At 45.9% G+C, this 15,022-nt stretch overlaps 1 protein-coding gene across 1 annotated transcript in view; it reads left to right on the top strand.

Moving 5' to 3' along the window:
* Positions 1-13,619, top strand: part of LOC101157106 (syntaxin-1B) — a 35,695-nt gene extending 22,076 nt beyond the window's left edge. Inside the window, exons 5-10 of the mRNA XM_023957192.1 lie at positions 2,769-2,842; positions 3,604-3,712; positions 4,334-4,407; positions 5,833-5,970; positions 6,041-6,151; positions 7,671-13,619. Coding sequence (XP_023812960.1) covers positions 2,769-2,842; positions 3,604-3,712; positions 4,334-4,407; positions 5,833-5,970; positions 6,041-6,151; positions 7,671-7,754 — 590 coding nt within the window. The 3' untranslated portion in view covers positions 7,755-13,619. The remainder of the gene's footprint in view (positions 1-2,768; positions 2,843-3,603; positions 3,713-4,333; positions 4,408-5,832; positions 5,971-6,040; positions 6,152-7,670) is intronic.
* The last annotated feature ends 1,403 nt before the right edge of the window (positions 13,620-15,022 follow it).

Genomic DNA, 15,022 nt, shown 5'->3' with positions numbered 1-15,022 from the left:
CTTGAAGGTGGCGCTGTTATTTTTATCACAAGTTTAAAAAAAGACGTAGAAGCTTCTGTCTGATGAAAATACAAAAGCCAAATATTTCACCAGTTTTTAGAAATGAAAACTAAAACCATCAAACTCTAAATCCTTTCGTTTTATTTGGATATTTCATATTTTTTCTCAGCGTTTTGACGGTACAGCAACAGATTTCAGCAGAACAAGAAAACACGGAATTGTTTTTCAAAAGTTAAAGCTGCTGAAGACGTCTGTAAACAGACAATCTGTTGCTATCTTAGCCAGCTTTCATCGCCCTGCCTCACAAGCAGAAAACACACGTGCACGTGCACGCGCCCATGTGACAGGGCGGTGTGATACCGCTGAGTCATCGTGCGTCCAGCAGCGACTCGGCCCGCAGCCGGGAAACACAAACGTTCTCATCTCCTTTGAGGACGTGACATTGGCTGGGACAGGCTCCGCCCACACTGTAACCTTTAAAACAACTAATCTGCACAGATGCAACAATTTCCATCCGTGCGCTCACCGCCACGTTTGTATGCCACTTATGTAAGCCACTTAGCTGAACATGCTTCAGAGACAAAGTGACATCAGAGTCACATGACACATGAACAGCCCCCCCTGCCAAAGCAGAACCAGAACCTGTGGGGTTGGGTCACTCTTATCCCGTCCAGCACTTTGTGTTACTAATGTATGAAAGGTGTTCCATGAATGAAGTAAACAAAGTATAACTGGGACAAGTTTAAAAAGGTCAAACATCTTTAAAGACCCAGTTATTTTAATGGACCAAATGAAATCATGAAGAGGCGTTCACAGACGCAGAGAAATTACAGTTTTGCTGAAGAATTTCCTTCAGCTCTCAGCTGGATCCATGTTTGAACAGCTAAGTCGTAAAAAGCGTTTCAGTGTTTAGAAACTGCATTTCCAGGTCTCCTATTGGCCTTCGGTTGAGATGCTCCACATCTGGAAGAGCGCAGCCAAAACCAAACCTGAACCACCATGTGGAGATCTTTGTTCTGCACCAGATAGAGATCTGAATCACCAAGGAGAACCAACTTAAATGTCACAAAACGAAAGTCACAATGGCCCCATTTCCACTGCATGGTTCAAGTGACCCAATTCTGATTTTTTCCTCTCATGTGGCACAGATGGGATATGACCGGTGAACGTGTAAGCAGGAAAAAAGCGCATGGATTCCGATTTCCTCAGATCGGATTCAGGCCTCTCTCATATGTGGAAATAAATCGGATACGAATTGGATACGTGCATTAGCGTGTGCCATGTAAGCAGACGAATCGGATATTCCCCAGTAAATGCGAGTCGTATGTCAGTGACATCAACTCAGGACACCACCCACTGAGATCACATGACTTATTAAAGTGCTTTTGTGCGCTGATGTCGCTGTCAGCGTGTTACCTTTCAGCCTCAGGCTTCTGACCGAAGTCGGAAACCGCTGTTATTCCCGGTCCGGTCCCGGTCGTGACGCAAACGGTAACTAATCAAGCGGGACGCCATTGCTTTGGAACAGGCTAGAAGCCGTTTATTTCTTTCGGAGTGTGGGCGTGTATGATGGCGACCGCGCATGCTGTGTGTGTGAGTGTGTGTGTGTAAGGATAGGAGAGGGGCCGGGTGTGAGCGCGGAGCGGGAGAGTGTCGGAGAACCGAAATAAAAATAAGGTGTCTCCCCCAAAAGATTGTTTTGGAGTCTTTCTTAACCCATTCGGTGTAGAATCCGCCTTCGGCCCTAGAGGAAATCTCCCGTGCGTTTCTGACCACGGTCGGAAAAAGAGAAGTCATCACGCAGGAAAGGTTCAACATTTGGATCAAACTGTTTGAACAGCACAACGTCTGCAAACACTTCCTCATTCAAAACTCACAGAGAGCACATAAGACAGCCGAGCAGCCCCCCTTTTTACTCCCCCGTGCATCCCCTCAGGAGCGCCCAAGGCCACGCCTCCTTCCGTCGCTGTGTTGCTTCCATGACAACCACAGTCACACAAAAGTCCAAAGGAGGTCCGCGGAAGGCGGGAATGCTGCTACGTAGTCCTCAGAACGTCTACGTTTGACAGTTTCAGCATTGGATAGTGTAAATGCAAAAATCGGACACGGGTCACTTTTAAAAGATGATGGAAGCGGGTTGTCCAAAAAATCGGATATAGTCAGAAAATCGGATATAGGCATCAAGACCTGCAGTGTAAATGCGGCCAATGACACGTTCCAGAAAGATTTTAACATTTCCAAACTCCCTTGAACACAACACAACACAACCGCCCCTTCTTTAACTACAGGCCAAGCAGAAAACAGAACACTCTGGAATACTAGTTCTGTTTGATCCAGCTCTGGTTCTGTTCGACAGTTCTCCTGGTTTGGACCAAACAGGAGATCACTTCAGTGTAAAGGCAGACAGATTTTCTAAGAAAAGGAGGAGAACCAAAAGGAGGAGGTGCTGTAAACTCTGTGTGTTTAGAAGAGAACCAAACGTCCACGGCGTGAGTCTGATGATGATTCTCAGGAGGAAACCCATTTTCATCAGGAGCCAACGTGGAAAACTCTGAAAGGATCACAGATCATCTCTGCACACACACTCCTCACGCCTGTCCTGTTCTCTCCTTTCAGCCTGAAGCTGCAGCTTCTGTAATACCCTATCTCACTGCCCCACACCTCCTGTTGAATCTTCTGAAGTGACACTCAAAATGAAATGATGACCACAGAACCAGTAGGAGATCATGGCGACTGCACGTCTTTGAAAAACGCTGTGTGTGTTTCAGCAATCGAGCAGAGCATCGAGCAAGAGGAGGGCCTGAACAGATCATCAGCGGACCTCAGGATCCGCAAAACACAGGTAAGTAAAGCCCAAGAAGGTAAATACTGACACTTTAAGGAAGGGGGAGGGTGCAGACCAGGGCTGCCCAACATGCCTTATTAACCGCTAACAGTTTTCACAGAGATGCTGGTTTGAGGTCCACTGCCCTGCGGTGCATCTTCTTTGCCCCACAGCGTTTGTGTGATTTCACAACATTCTGCTCCACTATTGGTTGTTGCCTCTTTTCTGTCTGGTGCTCAGTGCTGGGACATGGCGGTCAAGACAAAAAGCCAGCAGGTTACACACCAGAGAGTGTGTGTGTATGTGTTAAACTTTTGGCTTTTGTTATGAACGTCATAGAATGGAATGGAAAAAGAGATGATTTACAGAATTTTGTATGCTTGTTGTCTGTGTGTGTCAGTGTGTGATCATGAAGTCCAGCAAACATGAAATAAATCTTTCAGATAGAATAGATTCATGACAAAAGTCATTAAATACAAAATGCAAAGATAATTTTAAACTGACGTCAAATCATTTTCTTGTTTAAGGTTTTGTCGGCCTGTCAAAACACATAATTTACCCACAGTTCTCTGTGTTTTTTTGTTAACGGTAGGTTCTGTTTCTGGCGGTAACTTGGAGACTTTATATTTCTTTGCTTTATAAATGATTGGTTTGATTTGGATATAATGCAACATTCATATGTTTCGGCCTCTGGTTACAATCCAGCCTTCTGGTAATAATGTTAGTTTCAAACATAACAATGGATCTATGTTTCATGGGTTTGCTGTGTTCTGTTGCAGCACTCGACGCTTTCACGCAAGTTTGTGGAGGTGATGACTGAGTACAACACCACGCAGTCCAAGTACCGCGACCGCTGCAAGGACCGCATTCAGAGACAGCTGGAGATCAGTGAGTACACAACACACCTCCTGACACACTGCACACAGACACTGTGCAGCTGTAACTCAGAGCAGGACTCACAAGCACCACACAGCGGACAGCTGGAGGTAAGAAACACTGACGATGCCCCCGTTTCAAGGAAACACATTTTACACAAATATTCTATCCCAGTGGGCCAGACATACATGAAGACTAATTTTCAAATAGTCTTTGCAGTTTCTTGAATATCTAGGAATAGTTCCCATTTAAGAACGTACCCCAAACTGTTCCTACAGCTGCCACTAGAGGGCAGTGAAGATCCTTCATCTGCAAAATATGCTCTGTTTCTGCAATGACCCTCCCTGTGGGACCAACAGATGAGCCCACAACAGTGGAGATTTTAAAAGTTCCCGGATATTATTCTCCCAAATCATAGTTTCAGTCAAAAAAAGGAAGGAAATGTCCTCAGTTCCACAAATGTCCCTGCTGTGATGCTTAGTTTTCAGTGTCCTCACAAGTATATAAAGACAAGTACATTGTCTCCTGAAGAAAAGCCTGAAGTGCGCGTTTTATATTTTGTTTGTGTTGGTGGGATCTGTCTAAAGGAATCATCTTTAGGTGTGCTCTGACCCCATCTCTGTCTCTCTGCAGCTGGAAGAACCACCACCAACGAGGAGCTTGAGGACATGTTGGAGAGTGGCAAACTGGCCATCTTCACCGATGATGTAAGCTCTGCACCCAACTGTAACTGCGGGTGACTTTGACCCATGCCATTCTGCACCCTGCACCGGTGGCAGTGTGCATGGACTGTGGGGTGCAGAATGGTCACAAGGTGCACTGAAACATCCTGTGAACACGGCTTTTGTCACATGACAGTTGGGGGGGGGGGGGGGGCAGCCACAGGAGGCACTAACTGCTTTTAATCTGAAGGACTCATATTTGCAACTGCTGCTTCAAATTAAAAGCTGTTTGAAACTCCTCCTCTGGTTAGAGACACACCCACAAGTGATGTCACTGGGTGCTGACCAACCACTGGAGCTTAGCACAGATGAGGTGAACTGGTAGTCCTAGCAAGCAGGTAAGTTCACCTGATCTGTAAACATTTACGTTTTTAAGCTTTTACTCTGCACTGATTCAGAATTTTAAAGCAAAACAGTTATTTTCTTTTACAAGAAAAGTTCTGCGGAGGCGCAACAAAACCAAAACAGAAATGATGTCAATTTGTTATAAGGTGTCTTGTTTTATATTAAATTTAAGTTTTTAAGTTCCTTATTTTAAAACAGTATTACATTTTGAATATGTTGAATTAAATAAATTCATTTTGTGACTTTTTTTATCATGAAAACTAGAAAACCATCACCTGAGCTAATTTAACTACAGATGATCTTCTGTGACTGTTAAATTATTAGCTTTAAATTATTCAAGCAAACATAATCATGAATTAATTCACAGATTTTGGTTCATTTAAAACATCAACAAACATTTGATTGAAGCCAACGAAACCAAAGTCAGCAGCTGACTATTAGCTTCTGGAAACTCATTCATTAAAACGTTGAGGCCAGGAGGGATGGCGTGAACCACACAGAAGGACACGGAACCACACAAACCCAAGCGGACGTCCACGCTGCTTTGACGAGATCATAAAACGTCATGGTTAAACGCCATTACACACTCCGGCTTTAACGGCTGATGAGGAACCGAGTCCTTGAAGTACAATTACACTTACAATGGTTGGAACAAAGATATTTCACAGATTCATTTAAGAGAATAAATATCAAACACAGAGACACACATAAACAAACCTAAATTTGCTACCAGACCTTAGATGTTAAGTAATCTATTACCTTAAATTCTTATTTCTGTAAATCTCTTCCCTTTAAACTCTGTAAGTTGTTTGTTAAATTCCTCCTTTTGCTACGTTTTTAAAGTCTCTCTATCTTGTGGAAAAACTTGTTTTAGAATATTTTCCTGCATCTGTCATGTTGCTACAGTTTTGACTGAATGGGTTTTCACACCAACACAGGCCTAAGATGTTTATCAGACTTTACCTGAAGAAAATTCAAACCAGCTACAATTAAAGAGTTAGTTTCTTTCCGGAAACTGTGTTGACTTTGATGAGATCAGTGTTGGTTCTCCAAACGTCGACACAGATCAAAATGGACTCTCAGATGACCAAGCAGGCGTTGAATGAGATCGAGACCAGACACACCGAGATCATCAAGCTGGAAAACAGCATCCGTGAGCTGCACGACATGTTCGTGGACATGGCCATGCTGGTGGAGAGTCAGGTGAGCCGCGCAGTCCGAAAGCTGCTTCGCCTATTCGGACATGCTTACCTCAATGTCAACATCCTTTCAGGGAGAAATGATTGACAGAATCGAGTACAACGTCGAGCACTCTGTCGACTACGTTGAGAGAGCCGTCTCAGATACCAAGAAGGCCGTCAAATACCAGAGCCAGGCCCGCAAGGTATGCCGCCCTATCGGGGCGTGTAGATGTGGTCCCAGTCTGTCTCCATTTGTTCTGTGGTTTCAAAAAACAGATTCTGAATTTCCTCTTTGGTCCAAATAAATATCCATTAGGTTCAGATGACTTTTCACACAAAACCTTAATTATTTCAAATATTTTTATGATCTGGAACGACTGTAAAAATTATACAAACAAAAGGGATGCATTAAGGCAAGGGGGTCAAACTCATTTTCACTGGGGGCCACATCAGCATAGTGTCTGTCTTCAAAGGGTCAGATGTAACTTATACATGTAACTAAATGTAACGAAAAATGAATGTACCTACTCCTTAATGTGAAATAACTAATTATTTATCAATTATAACTTTTTAAAGTGACAATTACAGTTGCATAGAAAACATATGTTTGCTTATTACTCTAGCATAAATCCTTTTTAACCCTTGTGCTATCCTATGAGGTCAAGATGACCATTGACGTATTATCCCTACCATGATGTAATCCATGGACCCCAGTGAAGATCACCAATCATTGAAGAAAAAAGGTTCAGCGCACTGTCTTGTGGGGTCTAGATGACCCCACTCCCAATGTTAAAGTGCCTAGGATAGAACAAGGGTTATATTTGATATGGAAAGTGTTTAGGTCCTATTGTATAGTAGCCCAATCCGATATTTCTAGTCCGATTCCCTCTAGATTTGAATGAATTCACACCAATTTTTATTTTTTATTTTAAGAAAATAAAAACTTTTATGCTCTCGCGGGCCACGGAAAATGACATGGCGGGCCACATTTGGCCCGCGGGCCTTGAGTTTGACACGTGTGCATTAGGTTTGTTGTACCTCTGTACATATAAGTGTCTCTTACATTGACTGTATGTAAGAACTGGACTCAGTGGCCCCTCCCCCTGGCATTCCAAACAGGAAGTACCCTATAGAGAAATTATCAGCTATTACTCAGTCATTCTATTGGTCAAAATAAACATTTTTGCTGTGATACCTTTTTTTTCAATCCTAATTTTTTATGATATTTTTTTCTGTTGTTCACGTTATTCAGGTTATAAACTAACCAATGAGATGCCTCAATACAAGCAGGTGGAGTCCACTGCCCCCCACATCCAACATTGAAAATGTTTGATTGACAGATTTTTTTGTAGCCTGCTTTCAAGTGGTAGGGGTGTGATTTTCCAACAAGCTCACTCCTGATTGGTGAGACTAAGGGGGGGAGTCACACTCAGTCAGTCCAGTTCTCTGATACAGTCAAGCTTGTTCTACTCTGATTGGTCGACTTCAGTCTGGTGGTCGGTCTCTGCCCACTTTGCTGTAGTTTCATAGAAAACTCAACTCATTTAGACTTTAATTGATCTCTCAGGTGAAAACAGGAAGTTTTCCTGTTGGACTTCCTGTCCTGTTGTGTTGTCCCTAAAATGGGACATGTCAGGATGGACGCTCACGTATATCCTAGCAAACAGCAGACACTCTTTTGGACCACCCCTCATCCCCCGCCTCCCCTCTGTATCCCTGCAGAAGAAGATCATGATCATCATCTGCTGTGTCGTCCTCGGCATAATCCTGGCATCGACCATCGGAAGCACATTAGGCTTATACTGACATACCAGCGCCGAACCAACAGCCAGCAGAGAAAAAAACGGACGACGACGACGACCCAAAAACTTGAAACACAAATGCAAGACAGCTAACCAATCAGCTTAGAGGACATAAGAGTCCATACACAATAAGAGGAAACACAGTGGGTTTGGGTGGGGTACAAAAAACAAGGAAAAAAACAGAAATAATGCCATTACTGCTGACTTCACCACGCAGCGATCTCTCAAGAGGGTACAATATTTATGACAGAAATGTAAATGGATTGAACATATACAACACCACGTGGGCTAGCTATCTGTGCAAACTGGTAACCTATAATATGACATGTACTTTTGTTTGTTTGTTTGTTTGTTTGTTTGTTTGGCTTTGCTGTTTTGAACATTTCCTGGTGCATTCTGGGAGTCCCTGAGGACAGTAACAACTGTCGAGTCGGATTTCTGTGGGAAACTTGGGCGCCTCCAAACCATCCAGAAACCGTTTCAGAGAATTCCGCAGTGCTCCAGATCCGACTCTGGAGCACTGCGGACCCACCGCCACCCCCTGCAGGACCAGCACCCTCCCCGTTTCCGAGGAAAAGTCTGACCTCGCTGTGAAGCCTCCTGTGATTGGCTCCTCACTGCTATCAATCACATTGGCCGGTGACTCAACAAAAGCCCCGCCCAATGAACCGTGATATGCATGCTAATGTTTCCACTAGTGTCCCATTGACGTGGGGAGTCTCTCTGCCGCTAACAGCCTCCCCATAATGCACCTGTCCAACCAAAGAGCTGGGGGGGAGCCAGGAAGAAGGAGGGTTGGCTGGCAGCTAGAATGAAGGGGAAGGGCTTACAGGTGGTTTGGGGGGGGGGGGTTGTACATTCAATCTATGCAGCTTAGACAAAAGGAAGACCAGTTTTCCCACCTCCCTATATCAAGAGAACCGGTGAAAATTAGGATAACCGTCACAACCACAAAACGCCTCACAACCAAGCATTCAGTCCTGGGTGCCATTTTCACGCTGTCCTTCCTGGACCAATTCCAAAAGAGAACCAGAACCAAGTCGGACAGCACAGTCACCATAGTTTCCACCGTGTTATGTTATTGTTTTGGATGACTGCTCCGTTGTTGCTGTTGTTACGGTCATGCCTGGCTTGTCCCGTGGCGTCCGCCTGACAACGGCAGTGTTTCCTACGGGTGTGTCGCAGAGCCTCGGATTTTGTTGGCATTCTGCCGAACAGCGGCTTTGGCTAACGGTGGACTCTTTGGACTGTGGGTGGTGGTGCACTCACATTCATTCACCTCTTTGTTTGGACACTCCGTACTCCTCAGTCGCACGTGAACGTCCCTGGTGTTGCTGCTGGTGTTAGGGTTAGAGCGCTCTGCATGCCGTAGCGTTAGCTTCAGTGTTGTGTCATTTGTGTAGAAGCTCATTGAAGCGTTTTCACCTGTTTTGCCGTCTCTGTAGGGCAGCGCTGGAAAAAGAAGACAATTTTTAAACTGCAACTGTTGAAAAATACCATTTTAAACGTGGAAGTACACAATTTGGATACTAGCAGGTACTTCACAGTATTGATACCAATTTAAAGAAGCAGATGAGCTCAGCCAGGCTAACTGGGACAAACGTTTAAATGTTGTGAAATGCATGTATGACTTGTTGTTGAAGATGATGTGAAGTTTTGAAAAATGCAGTGTCTCCACTCAAACAAGAGCGGGAATCAAGTCATCAATCAAACATCAGAGCATTAAATGGAAAAGTTGCAAAATGGAATGCAGGGGAACCAAAAGCTGCTTTTGAAGAACCCAAAGTCTTTTTGAAAAAGGGGCTCTTCCAAAACATCGGGGATGAAGATGCTCTAAAAGCTGTCAGTGAGTCTAGAGTCCAGAACTGAAGCGGTTCCAAAACCGTTTGCAACTTTTCTAAGACTTTCCTGGAAGCTGATTGCAGAGGTTGTGAAGCACTCAGGCTCTGTGATACGGAGGTTCCCAAACTTCTGTTGAGGCCTCTGCTGGCCACAAGACCAGCATGAACTCACTCATCACTAATGGTTTCTTTGAATATGTAAGGTAGTCCGGGTTTAGTGTAGCATTGGTACTTTCTCTGGAGTCATAGTGAGTAGCGCCATTAGCTTTAGATGTCTAGTTGGTGTTTAAATTAAAGTGTTTTAGCTTCAAGTTTAGGAGGAGTGGAGTTCTTTTCATGTTCCATAAAGCCAAAAATGTTCACCAAAGCTCGCCCCTGCCCACGTCTCTTCCTGGCAGCACGTCCCAAGCGTGTCATGAGACCAGCTGCCGTTAGAGCATTATTGTGTCAGGATTCTCCCTTCCTCCTTACCGGCCATTTCAGTGGTCCTGAAGGTTTTCATTAGTTCAGAAGCTTCAGTTTGGGGAACTCGGGTCGTCAATCGACCACATGGATGACTGTGGGCGGGGACTGCAGTGCAGCTCAGTTTTTTGACTGTGCCCCCACCTGTTCAAAAGATGACCCGTTAGTGCAGAAAGGCATTCTGCCCTGGGAATTTGTTTGGCAAAGTCTGAGAGTTGTCCCCCCCCAGTCCGCTTGCTGTGTTGTTTGCAAAAGAAGACAATGAGGGTCGGGGTCCCCCTCTTCTCTCCAGCCGACCCCCCCCCCCCCATCCCGTTGTGTTTTTATAATTATAAAGAGAATAAGAACTAAGGCATGCAAAAGTTGTGGAGTTTGCATGTTGGTGTTTTTTTGTACCCCCTCCCCCCATATCTTGCACTTTACCACCCATTGGACCTGTCTGATCTTCTATCCGCTCCTTGACTGAATTTCTCTGTTCTTTGCAAACGTCTGGACTCATGGCGGCAGAACACGGGTCTGTTTGTGGACGGCAGCAGTTTTCATTTTGAAATGTCAATGCCCCCCCCAAACTATTAGCTCCATGTTCTTGAGTTTCCTCGACCTCCAGCTCCTTACAGGGCACGACGCCGTCACGCTTCCGTCACAGGTTTGATTCTGAGCGCTCCTCCTGTCGTGGGTATTGATCAGCCCAGGTTTGTGTATTGGACGGTCATCCAAAGTGACGAGCCCCCGCCTTCGCCGTCACTCTTCAATTTTTTCAATCTAAACCAAAGCTTTCCCCCCACCCCTCACCCCCATTCTCAAAGCGTCTGGGCTGATATCAAAGAGCACAACGTGAGTCAAGTTTACACCGATTTTAGTCCCGTTAACGCATCAGTAAACTTCCAACCCGCCGCCAGCCCCGACTGCTAGCTGGTCTGTCTACGTCTGTCCTGTGCGTAACAGTGCCCCCCACCCACCGGTTATACCCCTGTAGATGTTTGTGGTTGATCAGTGGAAACTATGATAATCATTTGTGAAAGCGTCTGTTCAGTGCGAGCGTGTTCTGAGACAATGGAGCTGCTTTTCCCTTTTTTCCTAAGCTTGTTCTCGCTGCAGGGGCGGGGCTTCGCCACTGGTTTGACGGACCGCCATGTTCTCCGCAGGCCTGCGCTTCTTTACATGACAGCAACAATGCCATGGTTGGTTGCCACGGTCAGCCACAGCACAATGCCTCTTTGTGGCGCTGGTGCAAATGCGGAGTCGTGACTGTTTGGCGTTTCCGGACAAATCCAACTTATTTGGAACAATCCCGCCCCGTCAGACCAATCCGCAGCCTTGATCACTGAAGTTTTAAGGTTAAACGTAATATATATCAAATTTAGAGCAATATACTGCATTTGTCCCCCTGCTCAGGGCGGGACGCAGCGGAGCAGGAAAAAAATCATGCAGAGTTTGTTGCAGCGCAACTCTGGAGGATTTTTGCCTTCCTGAAGCAGAACCCAGAGCTGCGCTGTGTCCCGTTCTGGGCGGGGACTTACCCAAGATGTTTGTGTTTCTTTGATGTTGCTTTGATCTGCTCTCGTCAGCAGCTGCAGCGTTAAGCTCCGCCCACGTCTCTCTGCGCCGCTCCCTGTGAGGAACAAGACAGTATTTGGCTTTTGACAGTGTTTTCCCCCTGGGAGGAGTTGAGGGAGGAGTCATATAGATAGACATATAGACATTTCCCCCCATAGCAAAGCTAGAAGAGATCCTAAAACAATGATATTTTCCCTGTTATTATTGTTATCATTACTGTCGTTTTTCTTGATCATTTTCCTGACCGTCAGACCAAAAGTCGATGACCTGAATCCCGGATGGAGAGCGAACCGCGTCACACAAACAAACAGAAAAACCTTGAAGGAGGTTCTGATGATCACTTCATAGCAATGATTCAAAGAAGTACAAAAGGAGTTATGTTATCATGAATAACTGTAGTAATATTGAATGCTCGCAATTTTGTCAAACTGAAACTTGATTCTTTGTGTTCTGTAATTACTGTAAATACCTTCAGAGAAAAAATGATGCATGTCTATGTATAAATCTACTGAGATATCTATTCCAGTCAAAGTTGACGAGCTGTTTGATCTCTGTCCTTTTCCGACCGCCCACCTCACCTGTCCTCACTTTGGCCCCGCCCCCCCCAATTTCAGTCCTGTTGTGTGGGTGAGAGGTGACAGCAGGAGGGCGGAGACACACAAATTCCATCACAGACCCCCCCCCCCGCCTGCAGACGGCTCAGTGTCCTTCCAGCATAACTGGCTTGATTAGACAGCCACACTTCTGCATTATGCCCAGCTACAGAGGCTCCGCCCACTGGCTCCTCTGATTAAAGTGCTTCCCTCCATATTATAAAACTTAACCTGCGTCCATAACATCCCAAGCTCCGCCCCCATTCCTCCAGGGCAGCATCTGCAGTCACAGATTCTCTCCGTCTTTGTTTGTCAGTGTCTCTCCACCACAGTCAGGTTACGTGCTCCTCTTCCCCAGAGATTAGTCTGGTTCCATCTTGAAATGGACTCAGCTGACCAGTGCACTGCCACATGTAGACAAGCCCCGCCTCCAGAGGGAGGAACCTCATGTTCACCGGCGTTTCCAGGCCCCTCCACTAAATGTAACCAGAAAATTATCTTTCGTTTGCTCCGCCTCCTTTGGCCTTAGAAATGCCTCTTCTTGTCATGAGCAGAATCCAACCCTTAGCTCAGAAACACCCGATCCTGGTTTCTCCGGGTTCGGGTCAGGCGGACCGACCTCCTTATGTACCTCCAACACGCCACCAGTCTTCCTCCCAGTGTTTGGCCTGCTGAGTTTTCTGGAGATCTTAAAGGACGTCAAAGGTTAAAGAGAACGGGTGGCGTCTCTGCAGAGGGACCGGGTCCACCGGGGTCCATCCAGAACCACCGCCTGAGCCCTGGGGCCGGTCCAGAACCACCGCCTGAGCCCTGGGGCCGGCCCCTCGCGGGCCCGCCCAAGCGAAGCGTGCAATACTCTGGAACAAGGGCTGACCTTCTCTGGCGGAGGCATCCAGGCCGGCTGGCGTGCACGCCTCCTGCAGAGGCGCAGCGCCACGGTGTGGTCGTTTGGAGGCGGGGCTGAGAAGAACTGGATCCCACTGCGGGAAAAGGACAGCAGAGTCGCTCTTTAGGCGCAACTTTGACCGGAAATGCAACTTGTGTCCCGTTTCTTTTGTGTGTGTGTATGTGTGCGTAGTGTAATGTAAAAGCGATCTGTCCCCCCGCCCTCTCCTCCACCCCCCCACCCTGCCCCCTCCCTGATGCCCCCACCTCTCTTGTACTGCTGTTGGCTGTTCTGTTCAGTTCATGTGATGTGCCGGTATCCCTCCCCTCCCGACCCCCCCTCTTCTTCACCATGCTGCTCCCCCCCTCTCCTCCTTCTCCCCCCTCATGGATCTTTAAGATGACAACTCTATGCAGATGCTGTCTTTTATAAGTGTGTCAAAGTTTTAATTTAAAATAAAACCTGAAAAAACTAACCCTGACCGACATGTTGAAACAAAAAACGAATAAAGAAAAGGATTGTTCAGTGTACGGCGCCTTCATCTTTATTGCTTCATGTCTTCTCTCCTCCCTCCATGCATCAGCAGGATGTTACTGCTCCCCCTGCTGGAGTTTCAGAATAAAAGCACAGAAACTGGTGCTCCTGGCTCAGATTCTTTCTATTCATGAGAAAAACCGCTGAAGGTTCCGCCGATCAGCATCTCGTAAGTAAAGGTTTGTTTGATTAATGCCAACCTTTCAGAGGAGATCAAAGGTTTTTATTTTATCATCTGAGCTCCCAGCCTCTGTTCAAAATGTAAAAACTTTATTGTTTTCCTGGAAAACACAAAGGACATAACGGCTCACTGCAGGATGTTGTGACAGCACAGATCCAATGAAAGGACCAGAACATGAGCCGAACCCGCTCAACAGATCCGATCTGCCACACACAGGACTGATGAGGGGGGGTCTGATTCATCAGCTTAGCTCTGGAAGTCAAACCTTCCTCCTTTTATCCTCTTCGAGTTGAGTCATGGAACCTTAACTCTTCTTCCTTGAAGGAGGTTTCTAGTCCAGGTTCCACTACTTGACTTCAGGACGTCACCCAGACACACAAGAACCTTCATGGAGTTTTTAAACATCAGGAACCAGAATGGGGAAGTACCCCCACCACCCCCAGGACCAACCCAGAGGAGAAGCAGAACAACGAGGCCTCTGCCATCAGTCAGGAGGCTCTGCTATAAATGTATGTGTAAATACAGTTCAGACCAAAAGTCTGGACACACCTTCTCATTCAAAGAGTTTTCTTTATTTTCATGAATATGAAAATTATAGATTCACACTGAAGGCATCAAAACTATGAATGAACACATAGGGAATTATATGCATAACAAAAAAGTGTGAAACAACTGCAAATATGTCATATTCTTTGTTTCCTCATAGTAACCACCTTTTGATTACTGCTTTCACACTCTTGGCATTCTCTGGATGAGCGTCTAGATGTAGTCAGCTGAGATGTGTTTAACTTCACAGATGTGCCCTGTCAGGTTTAATAAGTGGGATTTCTTGCCTTAGAAATGGGGTTGGGACCATCAGTTGTGTTGTGCAGAAGTCAGGTGGATACACAGCTGATGGTCCTGAGTACTTAAATTATTTTTCTTTCAGACACTGGTTTGTTTTTTATAAAACGTACCGACATGTTTCGGTGGAGCACCTTCTGCCTTCGTCAGGGTCGTCATCAGGTGGTGGTGTGTGACGTCTTTAAGAACAGATGATTGTGACTGAGGCGGAGTCACCTGTCAAACTTTGACAAGTGACTCCGTACTGAAGACAACAGACACCACAGATGGATCATGGAGGCGGTGGATATAAGAAAGCGAGCCCACACCTCCATGAACAGGGATGAGGGGGCATTCCTGCTCTCCCACACCTGGAGCAACATCCTCCAGCAAAAA

The sequence above is a fragment of the Oryzias latipes genome, chromosome 8 (assembly GCF_002234675.1).
Source record: "Oryzias latipes chromosome 8, ASM223467v1".
NCBI classification, from domain to species: domain Eukaryota; kingdom Metazoa; phylum Chordata; class Actinopteri; order Beloniformes; family Adrianichthyidae; genus Oryzias; species Oryzias latipes.
The sequence above is the reverse complement of the archived record's forward strand: the minus strand, read 5'-3'. Positions and strand labels throughout refer to the sequence as shown.